General features: G+C 35.1%; 1 protein-coding gene across 1 annotated transcript; it reads right to left on the bottom strand.

Annotated features, from left to right (window-relative positions):
* Window positions 1–11: 11 nt before the first annotated feature.
* On the bottom strand, window positions 12–17,767 carry LOC149910761 (uncharacterized). Its single transcript, XM_090109694.1, is given in 32 exon segments — window positions 12–175; window positions 710–900; window positions 1,139–1,274; window positions 1,638–1,779; window positions 2,096–2,262; window positions 2,642–2,770; window positions 3,244–3,367; window positions 3,705–3,862; window positions 4,094–4,276; window positions 4,593–4,750; window positions 5,061–5,191; window positions 5,366–5,465; window positions 5,764–5,895; window positions 7,572–7,688; window positions 7,871–7,988; window positions 8,182–8,317; window positions 8,668–8,795; window positions 10,046–10,182; window positions 11,624–11,769; window positions 11,966–12,095; window positions 12,433–12,570; window positions 12,951–13,083; window positions 13,171–13,226; window positions 13,435–13,647; window positions 13,901–14,047; window positions 14,249–14,413; window positions 14,715–14,889; window positions 15,426–15,559; window positions 16,023–16,138; window positions 16,695–16,811; window positions 17,080–17,329; window positions 17,678–17,767. Coding segments are annotated over 32 exon segments (4,428 nt in total). The 3' UTR covers window positions 12–144.
* Between the last annotated feature and the right edge of the window lie 1,106 nt (window positions 17,768–18,873).

Here is an 18,873-nt window from a genome sequence, read left to right as displayed (position 1 = left end):
CGTTGTATACATCGGTGTAGATGCACGCAAGAGATATCGTTATTAAGTAAATTTGAACTAAAGATATCTTTTGGAGGGTGTAATTGAGGAATCTTTGGCCAAGCCTGACCATATGGTAAGTTGAGAGTTCTTTTTTATCTGGTTTTATAATTTCCTCCAAACCAATGACGTAATGCTGAAAAAAGATTAGCAGATAAGGGTCTTTACAAATTGTAAGAAAACATATTCTATTAGATTAATCTCAATTAAGTTTGTTTTCTATCTTTACCTGACTATACTTTAAACGAGCCATTAATTCGTCAATGGCAATTGGAAAATCAGCAATAATGCCATGGAATATTATTGTATTTATATGTAGAAGATGCACTTGGCTGATGGATATTACTTCGACTGGGGACCGGATAGATTCCACATAGCTTAAGTTCCCAAAAATGCTGATAAATAAAGATTGAATCTGAATTATATTTCATTGGAATAAATAATTAATATAACACAAATCTGAACAAAAAATCTTCATTCTAAAGGAAATTCCACGTAGTATACGTAATATTTCGAAGAAGAAGAGAAATGTTAGTGTCATTTCAAAGATTAAATTAGCTTTCCCCATTTAGCTTGCTCTATGTAGTGTTCAAATTAAAATTGTATTCATATTGTCATCTAGTTGAAGACGCTTTTTAACTATATTTGTCTCATTGTTCCCAATACTAACCTTCCTTTCCCCAACTGAACACTCTCCATATCTTCATATCGTACTTCAAGCACGCCTTGGTCAACGAAATACAGGTCCGTCACGATGTCGTCACGGGAAATAATTTTAGTATCCTTTAGAAAATGTAGCGTGCGCACAGCTCGACCGATCATTCGTAATAGGGATACTTCACATTTGTTTACTATGGGACACTAAAAGTAAAAAAAAAAATTACCTTTTAATAGGCAGCCGCTATTCTATGCATTAAATGATGCCATTCTGCTTAACACAGTAAATAATAACTGTCAAATAATTAACTAAAGGCAGCGTAGCAAGATGGACTATATCATAATGGTATAAGTAATAAGTTTATATATTTAAGACAGGTGTGTGTGGGAGGTAATCATATAGGATGATGTTCATGATAATTAGGATTCATTGGATAAAAACCTTAGAGAACGTAGGTCCATAGATGTGCAATATAGCATCCGTGCGTAATGTAATTTGATCGCACAGTTTCAGCACTTTCCGGTAGTCCATGCCCGCCATTCTGTCCCACTTGTGCTTGTAATACTCGAGCACTTGTCTGAATTGCAAAGGTCAAATTAGTTAATAGGGTATTTTTATCCCCTGTAATGTATCTACTGGAGGAGGTACATTTAATTATTAGTCTGGCAGTTTCGATGATTAGTGAGAAAAGACAGCAAGCCTGACGAATAGGTTTAATTGTAGTTTTTTTTATAAATACGATATGCTATCAAGCTGATAAATGCATAATAAGCTATATCTAATTCTGACATTACAAAGAGGTCCAATTTTATTACGATTCAACAAGTCTGTAGACTATTCTAGCCTTTCTTTCAATTTGTGAAATAGATAACCCGATATTAAATACACAACATTGTAAATATATTTTTTTCTCCAATTAACTAAAATCAATTCTCATTACTCCTTAAGCTGGGGATCCAAGTTCTCCCGCTTCATGAACCGAGCGATGTCCTTCATGTGCTGCTGGAACGACGCCAGTGACTTGTTGACGTTTGAGCGCGTGCTGATTATCCGCACAGAGAAGTATGTTGTTATCATCGCTCCTGGAAAACATCTTTGGGCTATATTTATTAAAATAAAGCTATATAAGTTTTAAATTTTCAAATTTTGAAGTAAACTCCTAATTAGCTTTAATTTACAAGGAAAAGATTTGTTAAGCGACGAAACCTAATGTCACAAGAATAATGGTCATTCCATTGCCAATTGACCATTGCCATTATCAGCATAGTTCACTCTACCAATTGATTAACATTCTTTTCACCATACAGCCATCAAGCAAGGAATTTCTCTCAATATCTACATAAGACCTCAACAATTATTTCTAAGAATACATAGAATCAGTTTTTCTTTAATGCTAACCAATAATCATGCCAGCGATAAGAATCCTCATCAGCGAGAAGTTGGTCGGGTTGAACGTGCCGTAACCCGTGCTGGTGGTCTCGTACACCGCCCAGAAGTACGACGCCAAGTGCAGGTTCCAAGGATTCTCGGTTATATTGAAACGGACTGTATTCAAATTCAATATTCTTGTGAAATCACGTGTAACTTTATGGATGTGGCAAATAGATTTAGCCTTCCGTCTTGACAGAGTTTTTTTTATTTTATTTACCACACTCAAAGGGAGATTCAGTGCTTAACGGTTCAACGCTAATCGCTATGCTATCAAAAGTACCAAGGAGATGGTCGTCAATTAGGATTTTAAGATTTAGAAATCTAAAAAAGTTATTTGAATTATTCCAGCTATTTCTATCTGATTTAAATATTACATTCTATTCTAATTAATATTGTAATCTGATGAATTAAGATCGTGTGATTCAAAAGCATTTACAAAATAATGTAACTATTACTATGGGTTGAGTTATAAAGAAATGTAACTCACACACATTCTGATACAAATATATCCACGATCCACCATCGTCATTGAAAGGTATGAATTTTTTACCCTCTTTACACTCAAGCAATTTAACAGAGTTAAAGATGATGAGGCAGGTCAGCACGTTCAATAGTGCCAGAAACGGCGGGATCGCTTTCAAACTGGTAAACAATTTAATGCAAAATGAAGGAATGAAGTTTGTTTTATTTCTGTTTCTGTAATAGTGTTAAGGAAGAGCGGAACCTCCTGACACAAGCATTTTATTTGCTTACTAGGAGTGTTCCAATTACAAATTTGTTTAAGACCTAATGTAAAGGAAAGAAATAAATAATTTTGAATTTTTGAATTTTTTGAAGGAAACAATATGTGCTTTATGTGAATATAGAATCATTTTATCAAAATCAGCCGACTATATCTTAGCTGTTACTTTTTTAAAAGACCGTTTATTATATTTTCAATATAAACAAAACAAGAACAATATCCAGAATATTCGGTGATTATTTTAAAGATGTAGTTGTAGATTTGAATATTTTAAATGATTTAATGCAAATCATAAGAAAGAATATTAAAGGGTGAGTGGTAAAGGTAATCTGATGGAGGAAGAGTTTAGGAATGTATTCGTTGGGATACATACACAATAATAATGTCCCGTCTAACATAGCCCTTAAGGCTGATGAGTGCACTGGGCGTCCGGTAGAGCTGGATCAAACGGTTCAGACACAAGTACTGTGACATGGGCCGCAGATGGTATTGACCCTCTGTACCAGAAACAAAGCTTTTATTACAAGATCAAGCACAATCGTTGACAAAATTAGTTAACCTAACCTATTAATATGTCAATCTCCAAGTTAACCTAACCTTTTAATATCTCAATGTCCAAGGCGCTAAAATTATTCCGAAAGTCTTCTCAACGTGAAAATTATTGAAATTTCTCACGAAACGTGACCAATTCTAAAATATATAGATTTAATACCAAATAGATTCTCGTCTGTTAGATCATCGTTATCAATATTAATCCTTTTTTAAAGCGGATGGTATTCATCAAACCAGTTACCAGTCTGCTAACAATGAAAGACAGTAGATAAAATACGCTACCATACGTTTCCTTAACGTTCAGCTCCAGTTTTTCAAGCGGCAGACAGGCAAGCAGGTCAATCAGGAAGGTGCCCTTCAAATAGTGAGCCGCCGTGCTTGCGGGGTGGTACACTAGCAGGCCCTTTTCGTTGTAGTAGCCCACGAGGATTCGTTGCAATCTAGGGTAGCACACTTTTTATTTTTAATTACAGGTGTGATTTATATAAAATTGTTCTAGTTTTAAAATATGATGACTCTCTACTAAATAGTTCATATGGGGCGTAGTTTTAAGTAATTTTATGTTGCCACTGCACGGCGTATATAGCTATACCATACGACTCTTCTCTCTATCTGTGAACTGTTCTCTTATATCCTAATAGAATCAAAAAAGTTAATGTATCAATACTCACATATCCAGATAAGCGGCCAGATCGAGCACGTTGCCCACGGGCTCGACGAAGCCCCAATACTCCTTGAGGTACGCGTACGCGGGGAACAGCGCGGCGCTGAGCAGCGCGCACGTGGCGCGCAGCCACTCGTAGCGGGCGAGGTAGGGCCCGTCAGGGCGGATCGTGAAGCGTGGGAAGATGTATCTATTGTTATTTGTTGAAGGCTTTTGAAACATATAGTGAGAAACAGAATTTTAATCAAGTAATAGATAATATTTGGAAAACATGATATTTTGTCTGTATATTTTAGCAGTTTAGGTTAGGACATATTATATCAGCATAGTGTACCTACGCATGCTAAAAACTAAATAGGTAAAGAATTAAGATTAAGTTGTTAGAATTGAATAAAGGATATGTTTAAAACGTAGACATCTGAATTAAGTTTACTACAACTACAAATGTAGGTATTCTATATGGTATTCTGTATTCTAGATATCTATCTGTCAGTGCTTATTCGTACCTCAGTACAGACAAGAAGCCAAGTCTATTAAAAGGATGCAGGAACGCGAAATCTTTCTCATGTTTCCTCGGCAATGGGAAGCGCTCCACACAAGGCGTGGGTGGCGCGGGCTCGTACCAAACGAAGGGTGGGAACGGGGTTTGTAAATACTCGTATTCCTGAGATATAATTCATAATTATAACAGTATGTCGACAAATGTTTGGTAAATAAGACAAAAAAGGGCGTCTCGGAAAATAGGACAAATTTAAAGAGCCTTCCCCTGGAATTAAAAATGAAGCAAAAATTTAAGCTACAATAGAGGCGCCATTTGCTATGAAAACCATTCCTGGTTTGTTTTAATTGCATTTTACAATGTAATTTCCAATCGCCTAGTTATGATAAATAAGAAAAAGCTCTTTTCACTCTGGTTGAAAATAATGGTATATTTAAATCAAAAGCATTTGAAGGAATGTAATAAAATATCTCACAGGCAATTCTTTGACGTGATCAATTGCATCCTTTATCTGCGGTATCTCGATAACGTTTAGCAAATACTTCCGTGATAGAGAAAATACTTGCACGTGCGTCACAGCTCGAATTGTGTAAAAGGTTGGTAATCCTGGGAAAATTTCCAAAAATTGAAAACCCCTTTGTTCCCTTCTTTTTCTTAAGTTAATTAAATTTTGGACGAATAAAAGCAATCTAGGGAACAAAGGAATCCTTTAAATCTATTAACGTTTATTAGATGTGTTATTCAGTAGTAATAAATCGATTTTGAAACATTTATTTCTGCATAATTTAAAAATGTACATACGCAACAAACAAGCGACAACTCCAAAATGATTTCTGGCAGATAACTCTCCAACCACCGTCTTGGTAACTGGACACAGTACCTTTATAGCAAAAAATATTAGCATATACGCAGTACTACCACTACTCTTATACTTTGATGTTTTTTTTTATTGTTACATTGCTGGACAATAAATTCATAATCAATCATCTAATAGATTTTAATAAGGAACTTATTTATTAATGTTAGGTAACTTATTATTGTTTTTCGAATTTAGTTAGTTAAAACTTATTTATCATTTAACAATAGCACTAAGGCTCTATCCAAGGACCACGCGAAAGCAGCCGAGTTTGAAATAATTTTCAAACACAATCTCAACCTCTTCGAAATTAACAGTTTACCTCACAAATGCCCTGCTTGATGACGTACATCTCATTGGACATGTCCCCAGTGCTCAGAAGTATTTCATTTGGACATGAACAGAAAAGCCGCGCGTTTGACGATATGGTCTTCAATTCTTCTTTATGAAGGAACTAAAATTGATTTTAAACATATCAGTAAGTTTATTTTAAGATCGAAATTGAGATGAATGTAAAGAATCTAGAACATCCAGGAACAAGTTCGTCAAAATCCAGCCATTAAAAAAAATAATGACAAACATGTACATATTATTTATAAAAAATGCTCTTTTAAATTGAAATCTTCTGTTATTACGAAGCATTCAGAACACCTCTATACAGGGTGTAATCGTTAAGTGTGCACAGGCGATTTTTCCGTAAGTATTACAGATAACAAAAAACTTTAAACTGATATCGAAAGTACTTAACCTAATGAGTAAAATGGCGGTAATAAATTTTTAAAAATAAATCGAGAAATATCAAAAAAATTATCTTTAAACCCTCCCATACATTAAGTATGAAATATGAATATCCCATATACATTTAATATGAAAGATTTTAGCTTTCTTTTTCTTTTTTTGGTTTTCTGCTTTAATTACTTCGCAAATTTGAAGTGACATTTTCCACGTTTTTCCGGACATTTCCACGCATTTTCCGTACATTTTCACGCATTTTCCGGGTATTTTCCAGATATTTACCAGGCATTTTCCGGAAATTTCCCTGACATAGCCTGTAAACGTCTGGAAAATGTCTGAAAAATCCCCGGGAAATAACCGGAAAATGCCTGGGAAATGTCTGGAAAATATCCAGAAAATGCGTGGAAATTCCCGGAAAATAACCGGAAAATGCCTGGGAAATGTCTGGAAAATATCCGGAAAATGCGTGGAAATTTCCGGAAAACCCGTGGAACCTGCCTGGAAAATCCCTGGAAAATGCGTGAAAATGTCCGGAAAATATGCGGAAAATGCGTGAAAATGTCCGGGAGAAGCGTGGAAAATGCTCGGAAAATCCCCGAAAATTGCCTGGGAGATTCCCGGAAAATAACCGGAAAATACCTGGAAAATGTCTGGAAAATATCCGGAAAATGCGTGGAAAATTCCGGAAAAACCGTGGAAAATGCCTGGAAAATATCCGGAAAATGCGTGAAAATGTCCGGAAAATATCCGGAAAATGCGTGAAAATGTCCGGAAAATATCCGGAAAATGTCTGGAAAATATCCGGAAAATGCGTGAAAATGTCCGGAAAATATCCGGAAAATGCGTGAAAATGTCCGGAAAATATCCGGAAAATGCGTGAAAATGTCCGGAAAATATCCGGATAATGCGTGAAAATGTCCGGAAAATATCCGGAAAATGCCTGGTAAATGTCTGCCAAATATCCGGAAAATGCGTGGAAAATTCCGGAAAAACCGTGGAAAATGCCTGGAAAATCCCTGGAAAATATCCGGAAAATCCGTGAAAATGTCCGGAAAATATCCGGAAAATGCGTGAAAATGTCCGGAAAAAGCGTGGAAAATGCCACTTCAAATTTGCGAAGTAATTAAAGCAGAAAACCAAAAAAGAAAAAGAAAGCTAAAATATTTCATATTAAATGTACATGGGATATTCGTATCTCATACTAAATGTATGGGAGGGTTTCAAGTTAATTTTTTAGATATTTCTCGTTTTATTTTTAAAAAATTATTATGGCCATTTTACTCCTTAGGTTAAGTACTTTCGATATTAGTTTAAAGTTTTTTGATATCTGTAATAATTACGGAAAAATCGCCTGTGCACACTTAACGATTACACCCTGTATACTCTATAACTTACCTTCATAAACGGTATGCACAGCATGTATTTACTCCTCTGCCTCGTCACTATGTCTTGGTGCACGTGTGGTGGCAAGTCGTGGAATATCGACTTCCTCTTATTCGTCATAGAATATGCCTGTTTGTCACAAAATATACTTAATTTCAAATTTTAATAAAATACAACTGCAAGATTACGCAATAATTTTACACCCATCATTATGGCCTAGTGGCAAATGTGTGTGGCTAGTGCCACACTTATTTGTTTCTCAATATACCCTTATCAATACGACACCATTACCATTATGATTATATTTTCACCTTATCGGTATACCAGCAGAGTTCCAAATAAGATTTGAAGCGGTGTATCAGAATTGGTTCGACCTCATTACGTCTCAAAAAGTTTGTCACATTTTCAATACATGCGTCATAATTCTCTCTGGAACATATTTGATTAATTAACTAAAAAAACTAAAATTTAACTAATTTTTATTATTTTTGAAATTACTTTACATTTTCACCTAAAATGCTGAATCAATTGAAATGGATTGAATGGATGGATGGATTGGAGTTATATTATAAGAAGAATATACAAGGAAGAGGAAGAGAATAGAGAAGAGGAAGAACCAGACCTCATAGCAGTAGTGACCATAATAGTAGCAGAATAGACAGCTTCCATGAAGATGTGTAAAACTATACACAGCTCGAGTACCAGCATGATGAAGATAACATTTTCTTCATTCCCAGTGCCGAAATCTTCCATATGTGCTGGGAAGTTTTTGGGAGTTATTATATTCCTTTTAAAAGCTAATGATTGGGACATTATTCTATTTTATATGCAATTACGTCGTAAATTTGTTATTCTGGACAAATTATGATTCTGAAGGTTCCAATGGGCTTAAAAAAATTAACTAACATTGCTTGGAGCTATCATTTGTATCCACCACTTTTATATTTTTGCCTTTACGTGGTTCATGTTGTTTTTAAAAAACAGTATCTATAATTAACTACCTGTGCAGAATTTTTGAACACTTTATACGTCCTACATAAAAGTGTGGTACAAATTACAACATCTGTATTTGAACATTTAAATGTAGTTACTAGTACTTAGTACATACATGTAAAAGTAATCATTGATATGGACCAGTAGAGGCTGAACGTGAGTCTGCTCTCGACTGTATCGTCCAGTGGCTCAGCATTCCAGAATGGCGAGTGTGTTATATTCTTCACGAGGCAGTAGCCGAAACTGAATGTTACAATGAGTAGAGAAACTGTTTAATAAATCTAGCCTTAATTATTCAATTCTACTCTTCTTTATTTATTTTTATTTTATTTATTTATTTATTTGGTCAACCAACATTTGTTTACAATGATTCCTTAATATAATAATTATTATATAACATATAGTTCTTGCGATAAAGTAACAAATAATTAGAGGTCAACACAGCATGCGCCAATTATACAGAGCTATTCTTAAGAGTATAATACAAAATTATTTTTATTATTAAAAGAATAAGAATTTTTAATTAACAGATGATAGATGATGACAACAATTTAAGGTTTCAATTTTTGTATATCCTTCACTATAGAACGGAGCTTGTTGGGTGTATGGAAGAAGATGTCGATTTTATCACTGTATTTATTGATAATTTTTGATAGTCTGGGTAGTGGGGAGTTGGCCCCGGAAACGGAGAATCTTCTGAAGAAAGAAGAATCTAATGTAAGATTTTAATAATGGTACGGGAGCTATTAACGTTTTAAAAATAGTCATTTTAGTATAGTTGGGTTTTTGATTTACTGTTTCTCTTGCTATTTCGGTTAGAGTCCGGGCTGTCTGGCTGGCGGTAGTGGTTGCGTTTATTAGTGCGCACAGGAAAATATCCGTAATTTAAAGTCATTTATTAACGCGTAATTTCTGGAATGGAATTTCGATGGAATTTCACTTATTTCGATGACATTTTAATGATTTTGAAATAAAAAATTGCGTCTGGCACTTATTTAACAACGAAAAAAACGTCTTGCAATAAAAAAAATATGTCTGATGGATCTATCTATAGGCAAAAGATTAAAAATTACGCGTTAAAAAATGACTTTAAATTACGGATATTTTCCTGTGCAGATAAGATGCGCACTAATAAACGCAACCACTGCGGCCAGCCAGACAGCCCGGACTCTAACCGAAATAGGAAGAGAAACAGTATATCAAAGAACCAACTATACTAAAATTCTCTCTTGTCAACGTTGGTAGCTCCTATACGATAACTATTTCTTTCATCAGTGAGAAATTTATCAAAATATAATCTTATTTAAATAAAAGCATTGTGTCATTATAGGTAATAATTTTATGTCCAAATTTTAATTTATTTCTAAAATCATGAGCACGACATGTTAAAAATAAGCTGTCCTTGACCCTGCATGGTTCGAAAAATTACACCATTATTGGCATTAGCATAATTCAATTTAATCACAAGTAGAACTAGAGCATCGTAAACAGACCCATAGCACATAAAGCCCTGCTGCAGGGCGGCTAGCAAGTAGCAGGCGATCAGAAGCAGCAAGGAATAGGAGAAGAAGCGCAGCAGGTTGCTGTGGTACACGCACTCGTCCTCCACGGCTTTGAGCATGCGGAACACCTGCATGTAGATACTATAATTTTTATGGCATCTATAGAGAACTACAAATTTTTAACCATTTAACTAAGGATTGTTCCTTCTGCTTTATGTGGCGTAGGCGTACTGCAATATAATTAATGTTTCATGTCGAGGTTTATAAATGGTTCAGATATAGCGGATATTTCGTTGACGACACGCTTGATAAAAAAATTTACCACCAGCTAAAATCGAGCGGCTCTACATCTTAGTGAGACTTTAGGCATAGCACGAAAGGTACGTAAAAATCTACATTTATGCAAATAAAATCGATAAGTAAAGTAGTTGGGCAAGGGAAAATAGCAAAATTAATTAAAAGGTCTCGGAATATAAAATAATTGATGATAGTGAACTTAGCAGATCCTTTTTAGCAGATCAAAAAAAAATGTGAGTTCTTATCGCGTGCAGTTGAGTTCTACAGTTCCTGATACTTTTTAGAAATAGTTCTGGCGTTTTTACCTTAAAAAACGACATTTGAAAAAATGATCTGCCAACTTCCCGTAGCAGATCATTTTTAGCAGATCAAAAAAAAATGTGAGTTCTTATCGCGTGCAGTTGAGTTCTACAGTTCCTGATACTTTTTAGAAATAGTTCTGGCGTTTTTACCTTAACAAACGACATTTGAAAAAACCCGACCTGGACCCGGCTTAACGTGATGCTAAGACGTAATGCTACGACGTGATGCTACGACGTGATGCTACGGCGTGATGCTACGCTGTGATTCTACGGCGTGATGCTACGGCATGATGCTACGGCGTGATGCTACGGCATGATGCTACGGCGTGATGCTATGGCGTGATGCTACGGCGTAATGCTACGGCGTGATGCTTCGGCATGATGCTACGGCATGATGCTACGCCATGAAGCTACGGCATGATGCTACGGCATGATACTACGGCGTGATGCTACGGCGTGATGCTACGGCATGCTGCTACGGCATGGTGCTACGGCGTGATGAAATATGACATAAATAAATTTTCTAGTGTTTCATTTTACGCGAGTATTTCTAAAAAGTATCAGGAACTGTAGAACTCAACTGCACGCGATAAGAACTCACATTTTTTTTGATCTGCTAAAAATTATCTACTACGGGAAGTTGGCAGATCATTTTTTCAAATGTCGTTTTTTAAGGTAAAAACGCCAGAACTATTTCTAAAAAGTATCAGGAACTGTAGAACTCAACTGCACGCGATAAGAACTCACATTTTTTTTTGATCTGCTAAAAATGATCTGCTACGGGAAATTGGCAGATCATTTTTTCAAATGTCGTTTTTTAAGGTAAAAACGCCAGAACTATTTCTAAAAAGTATCAGGAACTGTAGAACTCAACTGCACGCGATAAGAACTCACATTTTTTTTTTGATCTGCTAAAAATGATCTGCTAAGTTCACTAACATAAATAATTAGTTGTTTTTTGATTAGGTACCTTATGTAATCGAGCGACTTTGTTCATTCCAGCAAAATGGCCATCTTTTATGAACTCAAAAATGGGTAAAGTAGCAAGCACGTCGAGAAGAAACCAACGGCTTCGTGCCTGTTGGGACGCTGTCTGCGCAAGAGTTATCGGTACACCTAGTTAAAAAATGTTGAAGAAGAGAAAACTGTTAAAGAATAATGTTCCCAATTTAAAATGTCAAAAATAACGGATCACTTGGTCATTTTAAAGGGGTGATGTTTTTCAGGAAGCAGCAAATGTTAATCTGAGAGGGTTTTCTAATTGCCTCAAACAACTACGCTAATAATATTCTAAAAATGAAAAATAAATAACCATCTTCAACATTATCTCCAGTGGACAGGTGGACTATTAGGTCGAATATGAAAACGGTGGTCACGGCGTAGTCGTAAAATCGGAATCCTATTGGAATCTCTTTCTTGTACACCATATAGTACGGATGAGTCTAAAATTATATATTGAACCCGATATCAGATATCATAACATATCTAAAAAATAAATTTTATTGATTCATGAATTCAAAATCTTTCTATTGTACAATATTCTTATTTTCCCTTTATTTTCCATAAATTTAGCAAAAAACACGGAAAATCTATTTTACCAGTTAGTTAATTATGATGCAACCTGTAGACAGTTTATGAATAACAATTTTTTTTGATCTACCATTGGTTGGCAAGTTGCTTTGCTCAAAGAAGTTGATCTAACACTTTGAGCAAAAAAAATTCCAAAGTACTCGATAGTTACTCTCTATAATCTATACCAGATAAAAATCCAATACGTACAATACAAACAGCTAATATCAAGCAAGTGACGAACGAGTGCCAGGCCACCAGCAGCGAGGATGATGGCTGCAGGATGCAAGGGAACGTTGTGCGGAGGCATATCGCGTCGGATTCCTCCGTGAGAGATGCGTCTGCCCTCTGAGGTAGGTATTTATTTATCATTTAATATTTATTTTACATCATAATTTGACGTAGATAGAGAGTAGGAGCATGGTCTATGTCGCTAAATAAAAGATAAAAAAGGTGGTTTACTCGTATTATAATATTGTTGATGTTGATGTTGATGTTGATAAGCATGGATAAATACTATTGAATCGGGAAGGTCATTTAAAATGTAAATTTAAATAAATTGGTGTTTATTCAACTAAGACAGATGTAAGGAAATTGATTATGAATATGAGTAATGTACCAGAAAGAAAAAAATGAAAACTATACATGTTAAAAAAGAATCTGGGTCTCCAGCCTACTTTTTACGTATAACGTGGTATAGCACTACATAGTTTCGTATCATAGCTTACATTTCTCATCACATAAGATCCAGCAATTTCCATCATCACGTCTGTCTTCGCAAGCTGAGGCAATTCGTTCTCATCCTTATCTTTTTTCAACTCTAATAATTTCCTTTTGAAATGCAAAATACTGCTCTTGAATCTGGACACAGACAAAATAGTATTTTTTGTGATTGTTTTAATTTTGGGATAGAATTCTAAATACAAAAATAAAATTAAATGTACACACGGTGCAACTTCAGGATTTTTCCACAAATAGTGCCGTTTGACTCTCTCGAAATGATCCTGAAAAAAATTAACATTTTGACAGTCCAGTCTTCAAGCTTTTCGTACTTCGTTACACAAAATATTTCTGACAATATGGCAAATATCTGTGATCAATAGGTACTGAAAAGGAGCCCAATATCACGGTCCTCTTCCTCTAGCTATATCGCATCAATTCCGCATTTCGACACATGCAGTCGTCTGTTTCATATATCCACATGGCACTCACATAGAACGCGCCCAGTATCACGCTGCCCTGGCCATACCGCAGCGCCGTCCTCCACAGCTCGGCCGCGTGCAGCACGTGCGCGACACAGAAAGTCGCGGCGCGGATATCCACGTGCGCACGCCCGCACGCCACCACGCACCCCGCGTACGGGGACAGGATCGTGCCGCGCGTCATACGCAGTATTGCTGTCGAGTCGTCTTCTGCTGTTAACATCTGTGGGAGTGGCTTTATGTGGACACTGAGTGTTATAGTCGTTGAATGACTAAGCTCCTTGAATAAACAAAAATATATACGTGGAAATCTATTCACTATTAATTCAAGGAAATAACTTATGTATGAGAGTTATTATGTAGAGCAGCAATAAACATGTTCATAAATGAATCATCTATAAAACTTCCACGTTCTAAATAGAATGTAATAGAACTTGTAATAGGTACTTAACTAATTTTATTGTGTTTTTACTCACCTCTACATCACCATAAGTAACGTAAATAATAGAGGATTTCTTAGTATTTCGCTTTATTATAGCATCGCCGGGTATGTAGTGAATCGTTTGCATTTTCTTCGCCAATTCTGATAAGAACTGATATGAAAGCTCGCGTAGAATACGACTCTATGGATGTAAATAATAACACGTGATGCAAAAATCATATAAGTTATGGGTAAATTGTAAAAATATTAATTATATAAAGGTTGTTAATAATTTAACTTGAATTAAACTTATAACTCAACTTGAATAAATGGTGTATCAATACCCAAAAAAAAAGTTTCTATAAGCATTCATAAAGTTATGAAAATAACCTTAGGACTCTACCTTTTGCGTAGCCCTAAAATAAATATCGGTATAAATGGTAGCAACGAGGGTAGGCGGAAATATCGGCAGCAGCCGTGTGGCAGACACTGCGCGCTGCTTATGCCAGTACATCTTATAAAACGTCTCCACTTTGTGACGCAGGCCTGGTGGAACGTGGGAGTCTTTCTGAAGATAATAAATAATAGGTTAACGATACCAAAATAAATAATTGTATGGCACATAGGATACTTGATACCAGTTCATTATCTAATTATCTTGATCTGCAAATCTACAAATCTTTTTCATGATTTCGTACATCATATTCTAGTATTTTATGTCGTTATATTATGTTCTAGCTCTATACCTTTGGATATGGAGAAAGATTCCGCTATACGTATGCTAACAAATAAATTTAAATGGAGTCAGTGAAATTGCCTATAAAAGAATTCCAAATAATAGTATTCTGTGTCAATAGTTGTGATCTAACCATTTCCTTGATAATCAGTCTATATCTCGATCGGAAAGTTTCCTCTGGTCTCATATACAGGCTTATGACCAGGGACAGAGAGGCCACCGCCACCCCCGTCACCACGAAGCATCCGGTCAGCATAACTAGTAGGGACGCGATGCGTTCCCCGTCATTTGTTGGTAATACAGATGTCCTATTATTAGTACATTCTTATAAAGTTGGATTTACTTGTACACTCTACGATCATCTATTAGCTCTACCACAGATGACACATTACCAAAATATTAAACGGCTCTAGGATTTCTCAAGTATCTTAACCATTCCACCATGTTATCATTTTGTTGGTATCTGGGATAGATATCTTCTTAATGGCTGCCAGACATGGTACGGTATACCTGACAGGTCCATCGTCCACAGTCCACGTGTGTGGGAATAGTCCTGTGGGCTGTGCAGCATTTTGAGCCTACCTATGATTGGTAGACGCAGTTATACCTGTACGGTAGACCGTAGCATATCTGGCTTGCAAATGTGAAGAATTTAAAGCATTATGATTTATTATTTGTAATGGACATAAATAGAAAATAAAGAATCTGGACTATTTTCCAGAGATGGCGGGTGTTAATTAAAAAAAAAAGCTACCTGTAGGTGTACCTACATGATATTTTTATGTTATTTTCACCTGCATATTTTTTTAACATTCTATTAAATAATTTGTGGTTAGAACATTACCCAATTGGTATAAACATCTTATTCAAAATATAAAAGACGACTATGAACTGTATTGGTTCGCTCGCTTGTTTCTTTCCTGGTTTATAAAGCTGTCGCACATTGGCTTTTGTTTCTCTAGTATATACTTCTGAAAACTGTGTAAAATAAATTTTAAAATATGTAGAAACTATTTAGGAGATAGAGAGCTAGTGTAGGTAAATAAATATAATGTATAAGTATTTTCTAAATATGCTCTGAAAGGCTCGATGGACTTAAAATTTTAGTGATAATTGTTGGAGTCTGAGTACCCAATCGTTTGGAATACAAAATCAAGTTGGAACGTGATATTTCAAAATTGTCATGAATTAATATAGATCCTACTTCCTATCCTAACCTACTAATATTATAAATGCGAAAGTTTATGAGGATGGATGTGTATGTGTATGTTTGTTACTCTTTCACGCAAATACTACTGAAACGATTACAATAAAATTTAGCACACATATAGAGGGTAACTTGAATTAACACATAGGATAGGTTTATCCCAGAATTCTCACGGGAATGGGAACTATGCGGGCGAAGCCGCGGGCGGAAAGCTAGTTAAATATAAATACTAACAATGCCCAAGCGTAACCAGATGAGAGCCCATGTCACTCTCAATACAAGGAATATGTAGCAGTACTTCAGTGTAGTGCCCAAAACACTTCCCTTCATACTCTCGTTGTTTAACGACCCTAGAGCATTTGATCATATCATTGATGGAAAATTTAACGCTTATTAAAGTTTTTCTTAACACACTTTCTATCAGACGAGCAATGGCTCACTAAATCTATTTTACTAAATTTTATTGGGTGTGATTGTAGAGCAAAACTAGAGAATACGAGTATTCATTTTACAAAGAATAGAAAAAAATCGATCACGAGGCGGGACTCGAACCCACATCCTTTCACGCCAATCCGGGGCGAACGCATGACCAACGCATTTGAATGCCATACAACCAAAAATATTAAATTCAATACGAGTATTTATAAAAAACCGGGAATGGACCTTCAGTCTTTCGGAAATTTTCAATTTACTGTAAATTAAAAAAATATTGGCGTAGTTGTCTCATGGATAGATAGCCTAAGATCTAATATTGTAGACCTAGCTGAGAAAAAGTTCAATAGATGCTGTTACAATAAAATATACTTCACGACATCTTCATAGACTACTTTTTCTTTATCTTTTTGATGTTTCAAAAAGATAAATAAAGAAAAATTCAAGGCAAGTTTTCATTTATTATGTACTTACAGAGATATCTCAACGGTCTATGCAGGCGCATGTAATAGCAGAGAATCTCATAGAGCTCAAAATCACCCGTTTGCACCATGTAGTGAGAATACGTGAACAGATCCATCAGAAAACTAACTGTAAATTTATACAACTCCTATCATTTTAATTAACGTATATTGATTAAGATTTTCTGTAAATGGTTTCAGTGTTATGAGAGATCTACTTTTTTTATCTATTGTCTTTTGTCTATTCGCCTATTTTTTTTGTTGGCAAATTCATTTTCAAATTATTTTACAAATTAATATTGGGAAAAATATTATTCCAAACCCGCAAACTAAAAAAAGGTATTATACCTACATCATCCACAACATAACCCTCTTTTTATATTACAAAACAAAATTACCAGCGGTCCAAAAATCGATATACGAATACTGCAATCGTCCCAGCACTTGGCACAAAATGGCCAATACATGTATCGTATATGACACGTTATATATCCAGTCCACGACGGTTCCCTTCAACTTCATTGTGGCCACCAAGACCAACGCTACCAGGACAATGGCGCAAATGTAGCAGTTCCATAGAGCTTTGTTCGGGAGGTGGTAGAAGGTGCGCATGATGCTGTCGTGCGACCACCACATGGGATATTGTTTCTATAAAATTTGCATTAATATCATTCTAAAATGTTCTAGACATTGTTTCAGCAGCTCTTGCATCTAATGTTATGATAATTGTGATAATTTATAGAATAAAAACTTTAGCCAGAACAATAATAAATTACTTAAGAACAGTAAAGCATTGTAGGGTTTTTTTTAAAGTTATTAAAACCTATTACTATACTATATGATTGTAAAATAGGCATATTAACAGATCATTGTGTCGCAAGGTAAGAACGATTTATCACAGACTCTTCTAATAGAGATTCAGATGAGTTTGAAAATATTCTTTCCAAGAGACAAGCTGTACTATATCCCTATAGTAAATAAATAACCTCCACGTACCTCTTCTCTTTCCAAAATAGCAAGCAATTCCACATCTCTAGAATTATCACTGCCTCTACTATCGGCAATATTTGGTTTACTTTCTCTCATAGCACAAAAACAATACAAAGGTCTTGCCAAATTAGGAAATAAACTTTTTCGTCTCTTTGTTTAGTATCATTTCATCACGTCCAGTGAGGCGTGACAAGAGGTGACAAGTCAATAAATTATAGCGTTGCAAGAATACTCTTTCAAAAAGTTTCGCTAACCTTATGAAGACGACAATATTTTCAAACTCAAAACTCAAACTCAAACATTATTTTATTCAATTAGACTTCTTCTAGAAGCACTTTTAAAACGTCATTAGTTACATATTTTTAACATTTACCACCGATTCGGAAAGCAGTATCTACGGAGAAGAACCGGCAAGAAACTCCATAGTTGCTCTTTTTAATCATGTCAGTTTTACAATTTAATTACATTTGTTGCAAGAATACTCCTTCAAAAAGTTTCGCTAACCTTATGTTATAATTGACACACTAAATTACTACCACTTACCACTGAATAAATAAAAAAACCTGTTAATGAAGTTTAAACTTGATTAACACTAACATTAAGTAAAATATTTGCGAATGAAACCTCGGGATATAGGTTGCAATAAAACACTGGAATTGTAATAATTAATATTTAATATTCTTATTTAACATCTCATCGCAAAAATGATCAACTCTTATTAATAATCCTTAACAACAAACCATTGTACTTACGAGCTCAATGCAACAAACTTGATATGTATTTTACAAACAAAATAGAACCTATTATGAATTTCTTAAACTAAAAATTATTTGAACAGAATAGTTTCAGCTTTTTACATACCTGTATCATCATCACTACATAGTATAAAACAAAGTCGCATTCCCTGTCCCTATGTCCTTATGTCCCTATGTCCCTTTGTACGCTTAAATCTTTGAAACTACGCAACGGATTTTGATGCGGTTTTTTTTAATAGATAGAGTGATTCAAGAGGAAGGTTTATATGTATAATAACATCCATTAAATAGTGGAGAAGTACTGTTATTTTTGAGGTTTCTAATGTGATGTCGTAAAAAATTACATTTTTACCGCTTACATTGCAAACGCAGGCTGAACCCTACGAGTTTTATCAAAATAATGTACTAAGTATTATACACATTAAAAAGGTCTACAGAAAAGTCCGC

Source organism: Colias eurytheme, chromosome 2, assembly GCF_061535395.1.
Source record: "Colias eurytheme isolate Ceu_HAF_F1 chromosome 2, ilColEury1 Martin Lab GWU primary, whole genome shotgun sequence".
Taxonomy (NCBI): Eukaryota; Metazoa; Arthropoda; class Insecta; order Lepidoptera; family Pieridae; genus Colias; species Colias eurytheme.
Note: the sequence above shows the minus strand (reverse complement) of the source record. Positions and strands in the feature narration are given on the sequence as shown.